At 39.7% G+C, this 23,223-nt stretch overlaps 1 protein-coding gene across 1 annotated transcript in view; it reads right to left on the bottom strand.

Annotated features, from left to right (window-relative positions):
* DISP1 (dispatched RND transporter family member 1) overlaps positions 1–22,809 on the bottom strand; it is a 220,626-nt gene extending 197,817 nt beyond the window's left edge. The window contains exon 1 of the mRNA XM_018060190.1: positions 22,699–22,809. Within this exon, the coding sequence (XP_017915679.1) occupies positions 22,699–22,750 (52 nt within the window). The 5' untranslated portion in view covers positions 22,751–22,809. The remainder of the gene's footprint in view (positions 1–22,698) is intronic.

Here is a 23,223-nt window from a genome sequence, read left to right as displayed (position 1 = left end):
TGGAAAATCCCATGGACGGAGGAGCCTGGTAGGCTGCAGTCCATGGGGTTGCTGAGGGTCGGACACGACTGAGTGACTTCACTTTCACTGTTCACTTTCATGCATTGGAGAAGGAAATGGCAACCCACTCCAATGTTCTTGCCTGGAGAATCCCAGGGACTGGGGAGCCTGGTGGGCTGCCATCTATGGGGTCACACAGAGTCGGATGTGACTGAAGCGACTTAGCAGCAGCAGCAGAAGGTTGGTCATAACTTTTCTTCCAAGGAGCAAGTGTCTTATTTTCATGGATGCAGTTACCATCTGCAGTGATTTTGGAGCCCCAAAAAATAGTCTCTGTTTCCCTATCTATTTGCCATGAAGTGATGGGACTAGATGCCATATCTTCATTTTCTGAATGCTGAGTTTTAAGCCAACTTTTTCACTCTCTTCTTTCACTTTCATCAAGAGGCTTTTTAGTTCCTCTTCACTTTCTGCCATAAGGGTGGTGTCATCTGCATATCTGAGGTGATTGATATTTTTCCCAGCAATCTTGATTCCAGCTTGTGCTTCATCCAGCCCAGCATTTCTCATGATGTACTCTGCATGCAAGTTAAATAAGCAGGGTGACAATATACAGCCTTGATGTACTCCTTTTCCTATTTGGAACCAGTCTGTTGTTTCATGTCCAGTTCTAACTGTTGCTTCCTGATCTGCATAGAGATTTCCCAAGAGACAGGTAAGGTGGTCTGGTATTCCCATCTCTTGAAGAATTTTCCACAGTTGTTGTGATTCACACAGTCAAAGGCTTTGGCATAGTCAAGAAAGCAGAAATAGATGTTTTTCTGGAACTCTCCTGCTTTTCTGATGATCCAACAGATGTTCGTAATTTGATCTCTGGTTCCTCTGCCTTTTCCAAATCCAGCTTGAACATCTGGAAGTTCACAGTTTGCATACTGTTGAAGCCTAGCTTGGAGAATTTTGAGCATTACTTTACTAGCATGTGAGATGAGTGCAATTGTGCAGTAGTTTGAGCATTGTTTGGCATTGCCTTTCTTTGGGACTGGAATGAAAACTGACCTTTTCCAGTCCTGTGGCCACTGCTGAGTTTTCCAAACTTGCTGGCATATTGAGTGCAGCACTTTCACAGCATCATCTTTTAGGATTTGAAATAGCTCAACTGGAATTCCATCACCTCCATTAGCTTTGTTCATAGTGATGCTTCCTAAGGCCAACTTGATTTCACATTCCAGGGTGTCTGGCTCTAGGTGAGTGATCGCACCATCGTGATTATCTGGGTCGTGAAGATCTTTTTTGTACAGTTCTTCTGTGTATTCTTGCCACCTCTTCTTAATATCTTCTGCTTCTGTTAGGTCCATACCATTTCTGTCCTTTTTTGTGCTCATCTTTGCATGAAATGTTCCCTTGGTATCTTATTTTCTTGAAGAGATCTCTCGTCTTTGCCACTGTATTGTTTTCTTCTATTTCTTTGCATTGATCACTGAGGAAGGCTTTCTAATCTCTCCTTGCTATTCTTTGGAACTCTGCATTCAAATGGGTATGTATTTCCTCTTCTCCTTTGCCTTTTGCTTCTCTTCTTTTCACAGCTATTTGGAAGGCCTCCTCAAACAACCATTTTGCCTTTTTGCATTTCTTTTTCTTGGGAATGGTCTTGATCCCTGCCTCCTGTACAATGTCATGAACCTCTGTCCATAGTTCTTCAGGCACTCTCTGTCAGATATAATCCCTTGAATCTATTTCTCACTTCCACTGTATAATCATAAGGGATTTGACTTAGATTATATCTGAACGGTCTAATGGTTTTCCCTGCTTTCTTCAATTTAAGTCTGATTTTGGCAACAAGGAGTTCATGATCTGAGCCTCAGTCAGCTCCCAGCCTTGTTTTGGCTGACTGTATAGAGCTTCTCCATCTTTGGCTGCAAAGAATATAATCAATCTGATTTCAGTACTGACCATCTGGTGATGTCCGTGTGTAGAGCATTCTCTTGTGTTGTTGGAAGAGGGTGTTTGCTATGACCAGTGCACTCTCTTGGCAAAACTATTAGTCTTTGCCCTGCTTAATTCTGTACTCGAAGGCCAAATTCGCCTGTTACTCCAGGTATTTCTTGACTTCCTACTTTTGCATTCCAGTCCTCTATAATAAAAAGGACATCTTTTTTGGGTGTTAGTTCTTAAAGGTCTTGTAGGTCTTCATAGAACCATTCAACTTCAACTTCTTCGCATTACTGGTCATGCTCAGGAAGAAGGTAAAAATACTACGCATATTTAGAATTTGTTAAGTATACATATCAATATTTCTTAGGGTAACCACTAAAAGAAAAGAAATAAAACTGAAAACTTCCAACAGAGTTGAAAGGTAAAAATGGAATAAGAAAACAAGGGGAAACAAAAAAGACAGCACAGGATATCAATTAACACCTTAGAATAAGATATTACTGAGTTCAAATCCCAGCCCGGCCAAGTATTAGTTCTAACCACAGACGAATCATGTGCTATTTAAAATTCCATTTCCTCATCTTTAAAAAAAGAGATAAAAGCTCAAAGTCATTAAACCCAGGACCTGAGCTACTGTGCAAACATACAATAGTAGCACAGTGCCTGCCATAAAGATGCATAAATACCTTTTTCCTTTCCCTTTTCATGACACTGAAGTACATTCACTAATAAGCAGGTCATTGTTTTAGTCTAAATGAGACACTTTAATCATGAATTTCACAACTACTACATACGATTGTCATCCTTGCTTCCTTGGCTTTCTGCTATATGCCTTCCTTATTCAGGACTAAAAAGCTTCCAAATAAAATCACATAATGTGTAAGTACCTCCAGTTTATTACTACTTCAAAACTATGCTTAAACATATTTAGGTTTTCAAAGAAAGATTAAGTTTAACCTGAAGCAAATACTTCTTCCATAGCAAAAGGCAAAGGTTAACACTTCATATAAGACAAAGAAAACCCAGTGGCTGCTTTATTAAATAGCTACCTACTCTTCCTATCTATAACTTGCTGGGAGAAAAAGAAACGACTATTAGTTATGTCACCTCAAAGATGTGTAACTCACTTTGGTTAATCAATTTGTTGAAATTCAGAATGAGGATGTAATCTCATAATAAAATAAAATACCTTATTGCATGAAGATTATTTCATGGATTAGATATTGTGCTCTGAAAATTAAAGTCCTCAGTAAAAGTTCAGTTAAGTATTTCCCAATAACAGTGTTATAAGGGTTGGCACTAAGGACAAAAAAGTTAAAAACTTTTCATTCAACAACCTATATATGGATTATCCACACTCCCACTCACTTTTTAAATTCAGCATGACCAATTCTTAATTCAGAGGGGATTCTTTTTCTCTTTTGCATAAGAGAACTTTCCAGAAGTTCCCCATCTGCGCATTTACAGAATAAAAATGAACTTCTACATGTGTCTAAGATAAACATAAAATGGCAAATCTACCCACAAACTTTTCTAATCCGAAATAAAGTATAAGTACTGTAACTGTTCATTTCTACTGAGACAAAGGATTGACTACCGCCAACTTTAAAGCACATATGTCAAATACCAAGGTGACACAACCCTCTTACCTGGAATAAAAATGGTAAAAACTTTCAAAAGTTTTGCAGGAAACCAACTGGTAACCTCTAAAACTAAAGATGAAAGTTTTATAAGAATAGAAATGGTAAATCTGTATACAGACTCTAACAGGAAACAATATGGGAGAATTTTATGAGTGGAAATCTTAATAATAGAGTTGTTATGCATAAAACAAAAGGCATCAACTTGCTGTACAGTAGAGCAGTTAAGGGCTAAAGCCCTGAAGTCAGGTTGTCCCCATTCAAATCCCACCTCTAATTCCGGTGTAACGTAAGCAAGCTATTTAGCCTCCATGCTGCTGCTAAGTCACTTCAGTCGTGTCCAACTCTGTGCGACCCCAGAGACGGCAGCCTACCAGGCTCCCCCGTCCCTGGGATTCTCCAGGCAAGAACACTGGAGTGGGTTGCCATTTCCTTCTCCAATGCATTAAAGTGAAAGTGAAAGTAAAGTCATGTCCGACTCTTCGTGACCCCATAGACTGTAGCCTACCAGGCTCCTCCATCCATGGAATTTACCAAGCAAGAGTACTGGAGTGGGGTGCCATTGCCTTCTCCTGTATCTATGAAGTTGGCACAATAAGGGTCCTTAATAAAACTGCAATGAGGATTAAATTAGATAACAGGTGTAAACCACTGAGCACAATGATTGGCACATAGTAAATATTTATTATTAGCTAGTTGTATAACTATTATCCTCTATCTAAAACTGCTTTGTAGCACCACACTAGCAGAAGTGTCAAAAAATCACCTGAAGGAGTTAAATTAAGAAATTACGTTCTCACTCCTTTATGGGACCAGATAATCCTAATGCCCATCATACAACATTCAGCAAATATAATAACCTGGAAGCCAACACCAAAGAACCACAAATTAAATCATTAAAAATTAGTAAAGCATAAGTTCAGTTCAGTTCAGTTCAGTCGCTCAGTCATGTCCGACTCTTTGCAACCCCATGAATCGCAGCACGCCAGGCCTCCCTGTCCATCATCATCTCCCGGAGTTCACTCAGACTCACGTCCATCGAGTCCGTGATGCCATCCAGCCATCTCATCCTCTGTCGTCCCCTTGTCCTCCTGCCCCCAATCCCTCCCAGCATCAGAGTCTTTTCCAATGAGTCAATTCTTCGCATGAGGTGGCCAAAGTACTGGAGTTTCAGCTTTAGCATCATTCCTTCCAAAGATCTCCCAGGATTGATCTTCAGAATGGACTGGTTGGATCTCCTTGCAGTCCAAGGGACTCTCAAGAGTCTTCTCCAGCACCACAGTTCAAAAGCATCAATTCTTCGGCCTCAGCTTTCTTCACAGTCCAACTCTCACATCCATAAAGGTGACTACTAATCTACTCACTTGAGCTCAGAGATCTAATTACTAATAATTGGATTACAGTATTAAGTGACTAATGAATTTCTTCTACACTATACTGCTGCTTCTCAGGTGCCTCAGTGGTAAAGAATCCATCTGCAGTTCAGGAGACACTGGTTCCAGCATTCTATCTCTGGGTCGCGAAGATCCCCTGGATGAGGAAATGGCACCCCTCTCCAGTATTCTTGTCTGGGAAATCCCATGGACAGAGGAGCTTGGTGGGCTACAGTGGAAGTGAAATAAAGTGAAAATGTTAGGTCGCTCAGTCATGTCCACTCACTTTGCGACCCCATGGACTGTACCCCACCAGGCTCCTCTGTCCACCAGATTTCCCAGACAAGAATACTGGAGTGGGTTGCCATTTCCTTCTCCAGGGGATCTTCCCGACTCAGGGATTAAATGTGTTCTCCTGCACTGCAAGCAGATTCTTTACCATCTGAGCCACCATGGAAGCCCACGGGGTCACAAAAGAGTTGGGCATGACTTAGCGACTACACAACATATTGCTGCTAAAGTGATCTTGAGGGGCAACCACGATAAACCATACAATGTCTAAAAGAATCAAGAACCATAAACTATTCTGTAAACACAGAAATTCAGTATGCCCCCCTAACCCGATAGCTCTAGTGGCTGGTGAGAAGGGAAATATATTCGAGATAGTAGCTATTCGAAACAGCTTCATTCTCTCTTGTTCCAGTGAGTAAAATGATCTACTGCAGATAATTCTAAATGTTTGGTTTGCTTTTGACCTTGACAGCCTAAGAAAACCTAAGTAGTTCAGGGAAGGTAACACCTTTATCTAAAACCTCTCAATTGGGGATGAAAAGGAAAGCTTCTCAAGAATGCTTGAATGCTTATACTATCCCCAAGGGAGAAACTATTTGAGCCTGAACTGTTCACTGGCAGCACCTTCAGTATCACCTGCACAGGCTCCAGCACAGGAATGTAATAACTACTTATTAGGTAGTCACTAATTTACTCTTCATTTCAAAGCAGCCTTTTTAATCTAGGTTTAAAAAAAATGAAACTGTCTAAATTTCGTTTTGTTGCTTTTTTTGCAGCAGATGGAAATGTATTTCATCATTACTCTCTCCATTATTCTTTTCAGCCTGCAAAAATCTGTGGTTGTAAAGCAAAGAAATAGAAGAGTTTGGATGATTTTAATCAAAGCTTGGATTCTAACCCTGCCCTGCAGCATGCTGTAATATGAGGAATGTTCCTGCCTCACATTCCAAAAGAAATGAATTTTTATGTGAACACCCCCTCCTATTACCTGTCACTTCTCTTTTTGTTGTTGTTTCTATTCATGCAGCAAATATTAGGTATCTACTTCCTTATGCTAGATGCTACATTAATTATAGTACCATCCTTGGGGAACAACAACAACAACAAAAACATTTATCAGTAATAAATTGACTGCATTAATAAAAGTTTAAAGTGGAGCAAATGAATCATAAAACACTTTCAGGAGTACACGGATATACAAACAAAAAAATTCTATACTCAACATGCTGCTCGTACTCTCTAAAAAGTACTGTAGGTACAGGCACCAAAATATTTCAGGTGCTTTTCAAATGCAGAGGAAAACAGTGTACAACCAAAAGCAGATGGGTTTTAAAATTAGTTCCACCATTTACAAGTAGTATAAACTTACACAAATGATTTACTCTCTCCAAACTTCCCTCATCTCTAAAAGGGAAATATAAATATTTACCTTATATAAAGGTTGTTATAAGGATTGAATATAATATATATTAAATGCCCAGTGTAGCACCTGGAGTACATTGAGTACATTATCAATATAGAGAGACTAGTATTATTAGAGACATTTTCAACAACAGGACACACTTAGTAGTGACTTTTACTCCTTGATGGAAAAAATTCTTCATGTCACTTAAAACTGTTCTGAAAAAGAAAGTAAAATCATAAGTTTCATAGACGAACACATAATTTGACAACATTTAAATAAAGAAAATTTCTTTTGACAAGTTGGAAGACAGGAACCTGAACTAAGAGATGAATCATATTTCACAAGAAGAGTATCTAACTAAACAAGCAAAAAACATATAGTGACATTACAGAGGGAAGGCCTGGAGAAGGAAGAGTCAAGAAGTAGCTATCCCTATTTGTCAAACACCTTGTCTCTTCCTTTTATTCTTTCTCAATTTCTGGAGGGAAGAAATATGCTCTCACAGAAATTGGCAATCAAAAAAAAAAAAAAAGGAAGTCAGAAGTAATAAAGCAAACACGTCATCTCTAAATATGAAACCATCTGCTATTTCTCTGAGTTGACAGGTTTTTTTTTATTTAGTTTCATAAATTTCACTTTAAAATACATCTAACTTACATAATATACCTTGCGATTAGGTCTATCAATCATTCCATTCCTACTCTGAATTAACTTAACCAAATAACTACACATTAGCTATCAGTTATGAGACAAACGGAGATTTCATTTGGGGGAGAGATTAAAGGACAAAACAAAGAAAAACAAAGTGTTATGAATGCATAGGGCACTTGTGAGATGAGAAAGCGTCGTTATATCCAATGGAGGAAATAACAGCCAGGAAAGGAAGAAAATGCAGGAGAGTATGCATCAGAGAACAAACACTAATGATCAACACAGCACTTACTTTTTTAAGACAATAATCACCAGCATGTCTCACTGACCAAATGCTACTACAGACCACCAATACTTATCAACTGTAGGACTGTGAAACAGAACACCATACAATTTGAAACACTGGGGCCTGAAAACAGGAAGGTGTTCTATCTTATGATCAAACTATAGAAAAATAAAAAAATCACTAAAAAAGTGATGTTTATTTAGTTGCATCTTTGGGGGAAAAAATAGGGATAGCTAGAAAGAAAGAGTCAAATTCACTTCTCCTTAAAGGCCTCTTTCAAGCTTTTCTGAACTCCTTTGCTTATGAATGTAGACATACAACAAATTTCTCAGTTTAAATTTAAAAGCCTAGCATACAAAATTGTGCACAGAACCTCTCTTTCACCTCTAAGGGTTCCAAGAAAGAACCCTTCTTTAACAGATCTTCAAGCACTGCAAAGGCTCCTTCAAATGATAACATACTAAGTCACTCCAAGTTAAGTGTAAACTTTACCAGCCTCTGAACACTAGGGCAATGGTTTCCAGGTTTGGTTCAGAAACAGTTGCAGTAAAGTTGAGATATATACTCAAAGCCTCATAGTTAGCCCATGGGACTTCCCTGATGGTCCAGTGATTATGACCTTGTGCTTCCACTTCAGGGGGCACAAGTTCAATCCCTGGTCAAGGAACTAAGATCCTGTATGCCCTAAGACATGGCCCAAAAACAAACAAAAAAACCCATAAGCCTACACACTGAAAAAATCTGTCACTTGATTACCACTGAGTCTACATTCTTGAGTGTTTTTCTATCTTAACACACAATTAACATAGAAAATTCCTTTTTTTTAAACCAGTTATCTTAGGAGTTGACATCCATCAAACAGTTCACTTTTTTCTCAAAACTAAAAGAAATAACCCTCTGAAGAGGAAAGTGAGAAGTTACTCCAAAGTCTTGTACTTTCCACTTCCCTTCCAACCATATCTTCACAGTTAAATTCCAAAGAGTGTTGGGGGTGGCGGCGGGGGTGGGGGAAGAGGCAAAAAGTTAATTAGAGATAGTGCTGTTAGGAAAGTACATCCTTTTAATTTGAGGAGATGGATTTTGAAATTGAAATATGGTCCCCGCCCCCCCCCCCGCAAAAAAAGTGCACAGTTTATTCAAAAAAGAGCTAGCCTGAGGATCACAGAGGTAGAGAAGCACTAAACAGAGTCAGAGACATGCACCTTCCCAGAAGTAAGAACCTGAAACAGAAAGCATGCTGAAGAGTTCCCCACTGTTTCATATTAATATAACTTTCTCCTTTGTTGAAAGGATAATATCATATATTAATGCATGTATATGGAATCTAGAAAGATGGTATTGATGAACCTATCTACAGGGCAGCAATGGAGACAAAGAGAACTGACTTATGGACACAGTGGGGGAAGGAGAGGATGAGACAAGCTGAGAGAACAGCGTAGAAGCATACATATTACCTGTGCACAACAGACACAGCCGGTGGAAATTTGCCGTAGGGTGCAGGTAGCTCAAATCTGGTGCTCTGCGACAACCTAGAGGGGTGTGATGGGGTGGGAGGTGCCAGGAAGGTTCAAGACAGAGGGGACACACATATACCTTTGACTGATTCATGCCAATATATGGCAGAAACCAACACAATATTGTAAAGCATTTACCCTCTAATTAAAAATAAAGAAATTAAAAAAATACTTGAGGGGGGAAAAGTCACGATAAAGAGCAATGGAGGAGACATAAGAATAAGGAAGTAGGGAAAAAAGGATCTCACTCTAGACCCTCAGCCAATTGCTATGACATAATAAAATAAATGCTATTGTTTACTGAATGCTATGTGCCAGACGTTATGCTAACCACATTACATACAGTATCCCCTTTACTCCTTATAACAACTATGTTAATCAGGTATTATGATTTTACAGATAAGGAAGCTCAGATTATACCTGAAACCTGGCAACCTTCTAAAGGATCCCTTTACATCCTACAACTTTTCTCTATGCCCCAAGGTCCTTAAAATTCCCTCCTAGAGGAATTCCAAACCCTTGCCCTATGTGGGTTTACAGAGAGCACTTGAGTTACAACAGCTACATTTTTCTCTATTCTCAATCTCCTCAACAAAGAAAGCTTTCAGTAACTTATCTTGGTCCAAGTGTTACCTACTCTTAAGATCCTCTGCAATATCCCCTGTGAATCATCCAGTGGCTGGCCTGTATTATATTTCCTAGTAAAATCTCTTCAAGCCCAGGGGGTACCCCATGTCACTGTGTGCCCCACTTGGATATGTGGTCCAACTGGAAATATCTTACAGTATCACACTTCTCTCTGTCCTCCCTCTCCTTTCAGAGTCACTGAATGGCATGAATTTCACCACTATTCTCTTACTATTAATTCATATTCACTCCCTTAAATAAGACTCAAAATGACTTTCTCTTCAGAAAACCTGCCCATGATTAGCATCATTTAACTGTAACCATTCTGGTGGCAGAAAAGGCGCTGGATTGGAAACCAGATCTGGATAGATCTGGCTTCTAATCTTGGTTCTTTTACAGTAGGATATGTTACCAGGGCAAATCACTCCACTTTTGCAGGACTAGTTTCTCAACTGTTACTGAAGGGAATTAGACTAAATAAGTTCAAGACTAATTCCTAGATCTACATTTTTTTTTTCCTATAAAAAGGCTACCAAAAGCCATTAACTTGTAAAAACAGAAGAATTGTTATGAAATGATTAAAATTACTTAAGGCATCTTACATTTTAAAAAATTAATATACAACATATTAAAACCACAAAAACAGAGAAAAACTTAAATTTCAAAGGGTGACAAGGTGGATTAAGTTGTCCATTTTCAATTCTCTATTTGACACATGACTGAAAACCCAGGTAATCCCTTAAAGACTACTGGGCTGTGAACATACACACTCTCCTATTAATAAATCAGTACTGCAATATTTCATATACCACATATGTGTTTAACACACCAAAAGTATTCCAAATACTAACTGTGAAGATTAGTCTTATCTGTCAACTTTGCTAGGATATAGTACCCAGTCACTTAATTAAACATTAATTTAGGTGTTACTGTAAAGGTATTATGTAGATATAGTTAATATCTACAGTAAGTTGACTTTAAGTAAAGAAGATTACCCTTGACAATGTGGGTGGGACACATCTAATCAGCCTAAGGGCTTAAGAGTAAAAAAATTTTCCCAGAGAAAGAATCCTATCTCAATACTGAAGCATCACCTGACCTTAAATCTGGCAGTCTTTCCTACAAATTTTGAACTTGTCCCCCCACAATGTCATGAGTCAATTCATGAAAACAAATCTCTTTTTAAAAATACGCAGATGCACTACAAATGAGAGTGGTTTTGTTTCTCTCAAGAACCCTGACTGCTACACTAACATACTAAATACTCAAACTAGTATTTTCAAGTAAGAATTAACAGATGTCTGTTTCTGGTAACCTCTTTAAAATATTAAAGCATTTTAAGTAAGTATTCAGAATGTTACTGCAACAATTATCTCACTGTGCTTTTCTTTATTAAAATACATAGGAAGAAAAAGAATAGTGATGTTTTCCACACTGAACTGTTAAGTTCCAAAACGGATTTCAGAAAATTCTGAGATTCAATTTTTTTTCTCATTTTCATGCCCTTCAAAGAGTTTCATAACTAGACATTATATAACATTACTGAAGAAAGTCACTTACCAGCCCAATTTTAAAGACTAAGGAATCAGGCAAAGAGAAGTAGTAGACTTTGCAGTACTTTACTGAGGTATATATGCAGAATCAAGCTGGAATTTTCTAGCTCTAAGCTTTATTGTTGATCCATCAACTAGTTAGCCTGCCATGGTACACTGACACAGAAAAAGATTTTAGAAATCCCAAGATACAAAGAAACTACTAAAGACATAGAATGACATATTTAGAAATATCAGTTCATATGCTGGTTCCATTCAAAAAGTGTTACTGATTCTAGGTACCTATAAACTTTTTTTCTGTAAAGGGTCAGTAGTATTTAGGCCTTGCAGGCCATAAAGTCTCATTGGCAACTACTCAGCTCTGCCACTGTAGCCCCAAGGCAGCCAATGACAGTACATAAATGAGTATGGCTGATATTCCAATAAAACTTGATTTACTAAAACAGGCCAGATTTGGCCTGTGGACCATAGTTTGCTAAGCTCTGATTTATACACATGAAATCAAGGAGCTAGAAGAGACCCTGGAGATCATATGGCAAACTCCCATTCAATGCCAAGATATCTCTATATCCAATGCCAGTGATCATCTGGCTCAGAACAGGTTCTATAAACGAACTGTTTTCCAAGCTAGATTGGTTAGTGCTCAATAAGTGACTTCATGCTTTTTGGATAGGATATTTTCCTACAGTGTGGAACTATCTATCTAGAGCACTGTAGGTCGTTTAGCATTCCTGGTTTCATGAACAGTCACAAATACACATCCATCACTATGACAACCAAAACCTTCCCCACCCCGTGTTCCCAAATCCCATAAGGTGGGGGTACTGGTACCCAGGGGGTGAAGATATATTGAGCTATCCTGAGATGGGATATGCGGCAGCTGTCCACGCAGCCATTTCCCCTTCTACCTAGGGCAGACATGACTAATCAATCACAATACTATTTCCTACTGAGGTTGGACTTCGCCTCAAAATGTTCAATACAATGCTCAAGGCAACCATCACCAATGAACCAGAACTGTGACATTAAAACACATTTGTTATCCCTAATCTAAAAAGATAGTTCTACACACACACACACACAGAAAAGAAACTGGCTTCCTTTAAGCTTGCTGCTGCTGCTGCTAAGTCGCTTCAGTCGTGTCCAACTCTGTGCGACCCCATAGACGGCAGCCCACCAGGCTCTCCCATCCCTGGGATTCTCCAGGCAGGAACACTGGAGTGGGTTGTCATCTCCTTCTCCAGTGCATGAAAGTGAAAAGTGAAAGTGAAGTCGCTCAGTCATGTCCGACTCTTAGCAACCCCATGGACTGCAGCCCACCAGGCTCCTCCGTCCATGGGATTTTCCAGGCAAGAGTACTGGAGTGGGATGCCATCGCCTTCAAGCTTATGAAGCTGAAAAATAATATGGTTTAATTTTAAACCCTATGGGATGTTTTGAAAGTTTGTGTGAACATTTCTTGGTTTTGACAATGACTGGGGCCACCGAAAGCACTTGGCACACTGAGGAATGAGGGGCACTGCTATACAACAAAGGATAATCCTGCATCCTCCTTGATTTTTTAATATCCCACTAGAAACAGACCTGTTTAAATTACTAAGTCTAGACTGTAACTCCATTTAACATACAAATAGGAATTCTCTTTTTCTCATTTTTAATAATACATAAGCTCGCCCAAAATGTAATTGCTCTGAAAGTCAAGGCAAGACTGTATTTAAATTTTTTTCTGAATTTTGCCAAGAGTTAATTCAACATTTTGGAAAATCATCTCAATGACTGCAATATAATTCAGTGTATGTAAGTACAATTTATCTGAATAAACCTGAATTTTTACTTATTTCAGTCACAATAATTCCAGATACAGGTAACAAAGTTAACCACTTGCTATGTATAGAGCATATACGTTTTGAAAAATATATTTAATGACTTTATTTTTATTTCTCCTTTATATTTAGAGTTGGAACATTATGTTCATTTCTTTGCAGTCAGGTTTGCAAGTAGTTACAATATATCTATGAATTCACTTCAGCATAGTAAAGGGGGGACTACAAGACATGTTTTAAAAACAGAGCATCGGCTCTGCCAGGTTAAAAACCACTGGTCTAAACTAATGAAATCTTTTTGACCAAATTTCACTAACAAAGACACCAATCTTGCCCACAATTTTGAAACAAATCTAATGTGTTTCAAGAGTTTAAACACAACTTTCACTGGCTAGCTAAAGTCATTTTTACAGAAAAACACAGATCTCTCAATGTAGGTGCAGTTTCTGTATCTCCTCTCCCTTGCTGTATTAAATACACAAGAAATGGCTTAGGACCTCTAAGTCCTCCAGCACACTGGAGCTGTCACTGTGATTATTTCCAACCAATTGTGAAGAGAACTGGCACTGTTACAGAGTCAATGAAAGAACCCAGTCATCACCGAGGCAACTGCCCTTGAGTATCAGACAGAAAGATTCTACTCTAAGCCAGTCCATTTTCCACATTCAATTATGTTATTGAGAGCTGTCTCTTGTTCTGCACAGAACAACTCTAGAACAGCATTCAAGAGGGCAGAAACGTTCAGTATCTGCACAGTCTATGTAAGAGATTACTAGATTCAAAATTCAAAATTACTAGATTCAAAAGTGGAAATAATCTCCACATAAGTCTACATATTATACACACACCTATACAACAGACTAAGGCCAACGGCAAGCCTAGTTTCTAAGAATGTTAATTATTGTTTCCAAGTACAAGTCTCTCTTTAAATACCTTTTTATAGTTCATGGCAGTTTTAAGTCTTAGAGTGTGAATCGTGCTCATGCTCAGTGGCTAAGTCACGTCAGACTCTTTACAACCCCATGGACTGTAGCCCACCAGGCTCCTCTGTCCATGGGATTTTTCCAGACAAGACTACTGGAGTGGGCTCACATTCCTTCTCCAAGGGATCTTCCTGACTCAGGGATGAACCCCGCATCTCCTGCACTGGCAAGTGGATCTTAACACTGAGCCACCAGGGAAGCCCTAGAGTGTAAGTAAGTCATTAGTTCAGTTCAGTCGCCCAGTCGTGTCCGACTCTTTGCGACCCCATGAATCGCAGCTCGCCAGGCCTCCCTGTCCATCACCAACTCCCAGGAGTTTACCCAAACTCATGTCCATCGAGTCGGTGATGCCATCCAGCCATCTCATCCTCTGTTGTCCCCTTCTCCTCCTGCCCCCAATCCCTCCCAGCATCAGGGTCTTTTCCAATGAGTCAAGTCTTCGCATGAGGTGGCCAAAGTATTGGAGTTTAAACTTCAGCATCAGTCCTTCCAATGAACACCCAGGACTGATCTCCTCTAGGATGGACTGGTTGGATCTCCTTGCAGTCCAAGGGACTCTCAAGAGTCTTCTCCAACACCACAGTTCAAAAGCATCAATTCTTCAGCGCTCAGCTTTCTTCACAGTCCAACTCTCACATCCATACATGACCACTGGAAAAACCATAGCCTGACTAGACAAACCTTTGTTGGCAAAGTAATGTCTCTGTTTTTTAATATGCTATCTAGGTTGGTCATAACTTTCCTTTCAAGGAGTAAGTGTCTTTTAATTTCATGGCTGCAATCACCATCTGCAGTGATTTTGGAGCCCAAAAAACTAAAGTCTGACACTGTTTCCACTGTTTCCCCATCTATAGTCTTTAATTTTTCAAAGACAAAATCCCAAAGCAACACAGTAAACATAAGAAAGGGTGGGTCCCAGATACTTTCTTTAAACCAAGTTTCCAACTATTCTAGGTTAAATAGTGACATTCAGTTTTGAGAACTAAGAGAGACAGGCACATTAGAACATAATTTCAATGATTTATTTATTTTTCTATTCTTCAGAGACATGCATGTAAGAGTGAGTGGAAGGAAGAGGAAAAAAACAGCAAGGCTTTGAAATGGTCTATAAGTAATTCTTGGGTCGCCCAGGGAATAAGGCAACCAGGTCCAGGTAACTAGCACTTCTCACATTTCTCTGCAGAGAACTTTCTATATGACCCACTTCTAAACCTACAAGGTGCATTAGCTACTTAGCCACAAACAGCCCAAAGCCAGCCCTGACTCAACACAATCTCTGAGGAATAAGTATTATAAACAGAGAGGACAAAGCTGAAAAGGATGGCTAATACACAAACAAGAATACTGAGGCCAATATACATCTTTATAAGCTAAAATGCTGAATAGCTGAAACATAGGTAGGATAAAATTAAATAGGGAGTAAGTGTAAAGTCATGCATTTCAATTTAAAACTCAGCTCTACAGGTACAAGGACCACTAACAGAACAGAGAGTTCCTGCAGAAATCTAGGGGGCTTTGGCTTACCAAATGCTTAACATAAGCGCAAGATGTGTCGGCTTGTATATTAACACAATTTTGGACAAAAAGAGTATGGTGTCCACCTTACAGGAAGTTAACAGTCCCACTATCTGCTGCCTTGATCAGACATCTAAACTAGTGTAGACAGTTATGGAAGCTGAATTTTCAGAATACTGACAATCTACTGCATCCAGAATAAGACAATTGGGATAGTGAGAGATCTAAATATTGGCATTATTTAGCCTGAAGAAGAGATAATAAGACATAGTTATCTTTAAATATGTGACAAAACTTTTATATAGTTGTGTCTCTCTACAACTAAAACCAACTAGATTTTTTAAAAATACACACAATAGGTAATTTGGATCTGTTGCATAAAAAGGAAGTGAACACCTAGTCACTCTATGTATTCGGGCAAGGGCCTAAAGTCCTCTGGGATAAGAAGTGTTATCAGGGTACCCAAATCAGGTAGAAGAATAGATTAAGCAACTGTTACAGGTTCATCCAATTCTGCAATAACATTCTTTTAAGTGCAGAAGAAAAAGTACAAGCTGAGGCAACAGACACTTTATTTCCCTAGTAGCAAGCTATGTTAGAGAACGGAGAGAAGAAATAAGACAGCCAAGTGATTTTAAGGTACATTTTAAAATACATGGTATGTAAGGACCTCAAAGTGAGATGCAGTTGAAAAGAGAACCGGATTTAGGGTTGGAAGACTTTTCATTTAAAATTGTGAATAGCTGAAACACAGGCAGGATAAAATTTAACAGGAAGCAAGGGTAAAGTCATGCATCTCAATTTAAAAATCAGTTATACAAGTGCAGCGTTTTCTTTCAAAAATGCTGAATACCTGCATCCCAGTTCCAGCCCAGCCCAGCTCGTCAGTGAACCTTTCCGTGGCTCAAGTTTTTCTATCTCTGAACTAAGGATACCACCTCTCCTGCCTCAAGGATCAGAGGACCAAATAAGAAAAGCACTACCTAAATAATTTATACATAACTTATCATTGTTATTGTTCTACATTAGTCAGACTCTTCTAAGCTCTGTTCACCTCACTTTAAAAAGGATATGAAAAACCTATTATCATATAAAATCAACCAAGTTCAGATCCTGTGATTTAAGTAGAGACACAGAAAGCATGTTTTGGGTAGAAAACGTCAAGGAAAAGAGAGTCTTGTCCAAAGAAAAGTAACAAGGTACTTATTATAGAAGAAGTTGTGTGTTCTTCTAAAGAATGCTGTTCAGCTGTTTTCTATAGGAAAAGGGAATGAGACTCAGAAGAGGTGGACTTAAATGGTTGCGAGCGAGATTACAGACAGGTCTAGAAAATAACATTTTACATACTTCTTTTGAGATCAAATGAAACGAATCCAACATGTCAAGATGATAAGACCCTGGAAGAGGCTACAGAGATTTAGAACTCAAAACCTACTTGTGCTGGATTGGTCAACATTTAATATCCTTCAGTTCAGTCACTCAGCCGTGTCCGACTCTTTGCAACCCCATGAATCGCGGCATGCCAGGCCTCCCTGTCCATCACCATCTCCCGGAGTTCACTCAGACTCACGTCCATCGAGTCCGTGATGCCATCCAGCCATCTCATCCTCTGTCATCCCCTTCTCCTCCTGGCCCCAATCCCTCCCAGCATCAGAGTCTTTTCCAATGAGTCCACTCTTCGCATGAGGTGGCCAAAGTATTGGAGTTTCAGCTTTAGCATCATTCCTTCCAAAGAAATCCCAGGACTGATCTCCTTGCAGTCCAGGGGACTCTCAAGAGTCTTCTCCAACACCACAGTTCAAAAGCATCAATTCTTCGGCGCTCAGCTTTCTTCACAGTCCAACTCTCACATCCATACATGACTACTGGAAAAACCATAGCCTTGACTAGACAGACCTTTGTTGGCAAAGTAATGTCTCTGCTTTTCAACATGCTATCTAGGTTGGTCATAACTTTTCTTCCAGGGAGTAAGCGTCTTTTCATTTCATGGCTGCAGTCATCATCTGCAGTGATTTTGGAGCCCCAAAAAATAAAGTCTGACACTGTTTCCACTGTTTCCCCATCTGTTTCCCATAAAGTGATGGGACCAGATGCCATGATCTTAGTTTTCTGAATGTTGAGCTTTAAGCCAACTTTTTCACTCTCCTCTTTCACTTTCATCAAGAGGCTTTTTAGTTCCTCTTCACTTTCTGCCATAAGGGTTCTGTCATCTGCATATCTGAGGTTATTGATATTTCTCCCAGCAATCTTGATTCCAGCTTGTGCTTCTTCCAGCCCAGCGTTTCTCATGATGTGCTTAAGGGAGTCAAATCAGATTATTTCCCAAGGTCCTTTCCAGCTCTAGAACTCAGAGAGTTAGAACCAATAAATAACTTTACTAGGAAAAGAAATAAAGTTAGCAGTTGTACTTGGGAGCATGTTTTATATGAACTTTCTACTTTCATCAAAGTGCTCTTACTTAAGTAATAAAGCAAATAAGGTAAAACGTTAAAAAATAGGTGAATCTGAGTAAACAGTATCCAGGTGGTTCCCTGAACTATTTTTATTTTTGCAACTTTATTCAATTACTATGAAATAGTCATCATTTAGGTTTAAAATATTAGGAGTTGACTGACACTGCTTATCTTACCAGTTCTTGTGGGAAAGCCTATAACTTGATTATGTATCACTTCCTAGGGCCTGCCCTCCCTCCTCTGATGTAATTAACACAAGTTCACTCATAAATGGTGCTTGGTCTTCTGGCATCTGCAGTGTTCTCATCAATCCCAATGCTTGCTGCTATTGCTGCTGCTGCTGCTGCTGCTAAGTCGCTTCAGTCGTGTCCGACTCTGTGCGACTCCATAGACGGCAGCCCACCAGGCTCCTCCGTCCACGGGATTTTCCAGGCAAGAGTACTGGAGTGGGGTTCCATTGCCTTCTCCGATCCCAATGCTTACTTCCTCTCCATTTTGCAAATAAACTTCAATATTTGTTTTTTATTCACATGTGTTTTTAATTTGTTTTTTTTTAATTAGAGAATAATTGCTTTACAATGTTGTGTTGGTTTATGCCATACAACAATGCAAATCAAAATTGTGTGTGTGTGTGTGTGTGCATGTGCCTGGAGAATTTCATGGATGTGTTTGTGTGTGCGTGTGTGTAGAAGGGAACAGCAACCCACTCCAGGATTCTGACCTGAAGAATTCCATGGACTGTATAGTCCATGGGGTCGCAAAGAGTCAGACACTACTGAGTGACTTTCACACATACAAACATATACATATATATCGTCTCCCTCTTGTCTTGCCTGGAGAATCCCATGGACTAGCGGAGCCTGGCGGGCTATAGTCCATGGGATCACAAAGATTTGGACAGGACTAAGCGACTGATACTTCTTGAACCTTCAACCCTCCCCTTAAACCTCTCCAACACTCCTAATTACCATATAAACTCTGATTTCCAGCCTCTTCCAGGTCATTCTCACAGAGGTGGGAGAGATGGAAGGGATTTTTTTCCCTGCCCGCTACTGGCAATGAGGGAGCACACTGTCTGCAGGGAATTTTAAAACAATAATAAAAGCAACTAATAGTCTTTCTGCTTCTTATCATCACCAGGCACTGGCAATATGAAACAATGTTAATGTTTAGACACTCCTTCCAACCACTGCAGACAGCTTCAAACATTACCCCTTACATCATCAGTAATGGTCAGCCTCTTCAACCTCTGCCCAAATCTTTTATCCAATAGTTTTTCTTTACCTTGGGATCTCAAAATAAAAACAAAAACTAATAATAAGAACAACAAATATTGAAAGCAATCAGTGTACTTTCTACAATATTTGTAACTGTGAAGCATATCATTATTACTTTAATAGAAAAGCTCATATAAAATCTAATGTGATGCTTCTCTCAAACAGAACTAAGAAGAGTCTCTATATATCACCTCAATCAATTATGATTTAGCATTAAAACTATTTTTCAAACAACAATAATATAAACAAGTGGTTCACAGCCATAACCCAATGCCTGAAGGCTGGAAAATTTGCCAAGATTTATGGGCTCAGACTCAGCAGAATGAACAAGGCTCTACTCGCATAACTGCAGTCCTTTCGGCCACGCTGTTCACCTTGCATCATATGGAGGGCCATGTCATCTTAGTTACTATGAAAAAAAAGGTCTAACTCAGAGAAAGAAAAAGGACAGAAAGAGATTTTAAAAGAAGGGGTCGACTATGCCTCGGTTAATCTTGCCAAGGGCCTGCATCAAAGGCAGTACACAGCTGGATGGTAAAATCAGCAGATCAACACTCTGCTTGGTATCTCCCTGTTCAAAGCTGTACTCCTCAGCTGTAACAAATCCTTCTGATTGCATCAAAAGGCAGGGAATGGCTGCCCACTAGGGCGTGCAGATAAGTGAGAATGGACTACATAATCGTAAAATTGATAATCAGAGAGTTGTTGTTGTTGTTTAGTCAATAAGTCGTGTCCAACTCTTTGCAATCCCATGCTGTAGCCGCCAGGCTCCTCTGGTGATGGGATTTCCCAGGCAAGAATACTGGAGTGCGTTGCCATTTCCTTCTCCAGGGAATGTTACCCACTCAGGGATCGAACCCACATCTTCTGCATTGGCAGACAGGTTCTTAAGCACTGAGCCACCAAGAACGCCCAATCAGAGTACAGAACCAGAAAACTCAATATAACAAGCTACTTCATGTATTACAAACTGGTGATTAAAAAGAAACGTGCTAGCATATGTATATCAAGGCAGTTTTGATTATAGCTGTTTTAACAGTTCTTCCAATGCACAGATACATGTTTCAGTGCAGCAGAAATAAAAAACAGTAAATTCATAAGAATAATGAGTAATTTCCCACACCCTGATTTTTTAAAAAAATGCCACTACTGTTAAACTGTAAAATACATCTAAATCCTACAAAATAATACTTAGAATTTATCTAGGGAAGGCTAAGAAATTTACTCAACATTAGAACAAAAGACAAAAATTCCAAAGATAATCCAGAACACAAAGCAATCAAATTTCAAACATACTACTCTAACACATATCTAGAAACTTGCTACAGAAGGCAGGACTCTTATATTTCAAAAATGAGCACTTCCTCTCCTATGAACTAATGTCTAAGAACCTACAGGCTTTCTCCTAAAACCAAGAGAAAGGGGGAAAGAAAACATTTTCAAATCAACAACATATGGAAAAATCAGTAAAGGCCTTTTCAGAAAAACAGTACAGTCTAAATAAATAAGATTGAATTAAAACATATAGAAATCTACCTGACATTTAATTCAATAGCTTTAAAGATCAGTGTCATCTTTTCACTAATTTGAAAAATTATTCAATTTCCTTTCATGTTACAGCATTGTTTATGTTTACGTAATGCTTTCCACTTGAAAGTTTCAGGTGTGCCCCTAAACACAGGAAGTTATAATAATCTTACGCAAACATAAATTTTCAAGGCCATCAAGACTTTAGCTTAATAATATTATGGTGTATACTTCAAATTTATTAAAAGAGTACATCTTAAGCATTCTCACCACAAAACGAAAGAGAGAAATTAGTAACTATGTGAAGTGATGGTTTGTTAATTAGTTTGACTGTGATAATCATTTCGCAATATATGTACATATCAAGCTATCACGTTGTACACCTCAAGTATACGCAATTTTGATTTGTCAATTATGCCTCATTAAAGCTGAGGAAAAGAGTTTACAAGCTAGCAAGACACCAAGCCACCAATATACATAAACTACTCAGGTTTACTTGAATTAGTGCAAGTCAAACCACTAAATCAGATCTAAAAGCTCTACAAACCAATACTGTAGTTTTAAAAATAAAAAAATGTTAACATCCGAAATATAAACTGCTTGAAACAAGCAAAAGACTCAATCATCAGATATTACCCTCCACCAAGGATAACTCTCTCCCTAGGTACCTTGCCCAGTTTGTCACAAAAAAACAAAATTTGCCATTACCTAAAGCTAAAACACTCTTTGTAAGTACACAGAAGTGAGACATTATAATGATGTAGATTAGGAATTACATATTAATTGTGGTCAATAAAACATAAATAAAATTAAGACAATAACTAAAATTGATAATAATTACCTCTGGTAATGATAAAAGCAAGCCCACACACTACTCAGTCGCCAATAAGTAAAACTAAATATGCTAATGTGTATATAACAACAGATCTTGGGTTATCAGTATTTTTTTTTAATCTATCAATGGAAAAAACATGTTTTCCTTGTAGCAGAAATAAAAAGTAACAGTAAATCCATGGGAATTGCTACTCAAAAACTAAACACAACAGGATAACTTTTAGTAAAAATACATTACAAAGTCATGCAGAAAAACAATGAACAGTAACTGACAACGTGACTGCACTGGCTTTCCATGTAATTATCACTGTAATTCTAAACGCATTTAGAAGCTGATTGCATGACAAAGGAAATAAGACAACCTGAACTCTGCAAGGCAGCAAAGATTCCAAAAGGGAAACTTTGGCTGGCTTATTGGTATAAGGATAACTTTAAAGCACTATCTATCTGACAAAGAAATGCAACATGAGTTGAACCTGGGTGCGGAAGAGCTCAAGTTTTCCCTGGAAATGTAAATTCTTCCCTGAAATTCACAAGGGTTTAAAAAAAAAAAAAAAGCCGCATCAGTAAACCAGCATTAATTGCAAATGAGGCAACAGGAGTTCAGCATCCAATAGGTGGTCTGATCATCTTTCTAATCCGTTAGGTCAAGAGTCCGTCTCACCTACGACCCTCACAGAAGGGCTAACTCCCGGCTCTCAAACCTCCTCAGCAAGCCAACCTTTGCCAACTCATGCCACCCTCACAGACGGTCTGCCAAGTCCCGGGACACTCCCCCAAGCGGGACAGCCCTCCTCCGAGACGCCTCCTGCCCAGTGTCACCAGCCACTCCCCCTCCCCTTCTCAGGGCCTCTCCGGCCTCAGGGTCCCCAGTGCCTCCCTCCCCAGACCCTCACGGCTGCCCTGAGCTCCCCGCCCCCGGTCCCCGACCCCCAATTCTAGTCCCCTCCCTCAAACCTGGGGTCACCGTTCTCCCTCTGCCCGCGCGGGGAGTCCCGATTCTCCCGTCCCTACCCGGTCTCCGCGTCCCGCGAGGCGGGGCGGCGGCAGGGGCGCCGAGAAGCATCCACTGAGGAGACAAGTGCCTGGGGACTCTCCGGCTCCGACCTGGACCGGAGCCGGGCTTCCGCCTCGCGCCGGAAGGCATTCGCGAGCGGGAGCGGAAGTCCCGCCCGCTCCCCGCCGGCCGGCGGGCAAAGACCGCACCGTGGGGTCTAGCCAGAACGTCAGGAGGATTCTCTGGGGGTTAACAGGGGTCGTAGGCACCCGGCCGAGAGAAAACAGGCTTACTGTTAAGGGCCAAGGCGCCAAAAGTCTTTCTCCTTGCAGCTTCTCTTTACAGCCATTGAGCCAACGCACCTGCAATCGCTTGACCAAGGGGCCGTTCTTGCTGACGCCCCCAGGGGAACAAGATGACTCAGACCCTGACCCCTGCCCCCACAATCTAGTTGAAAATTGACATAAACAGAGATGAATAACACCACAAGGCAGCACTGCTTCATTCCTTAATCCAGATGTTTATCACCTGCTATATATCAC

This window comes from Capra hircus, chromosome 16, assembly GCF_001704415.2.
Source record: "Capra hircus breed San Clemente chromosome 16, ASM170441v1, whole genome shotgun sequence".
Lineage (NCBI taxonomy): Eukaryota > Metazoa > Chordata > Mammalia > Artiodactyla > Bovidae > Capra > Capra hircus.
Note: the sequence above shows the minus strand (reverse complement) of the source record. Positions and strands in the feature narration are given on the sequence as shown.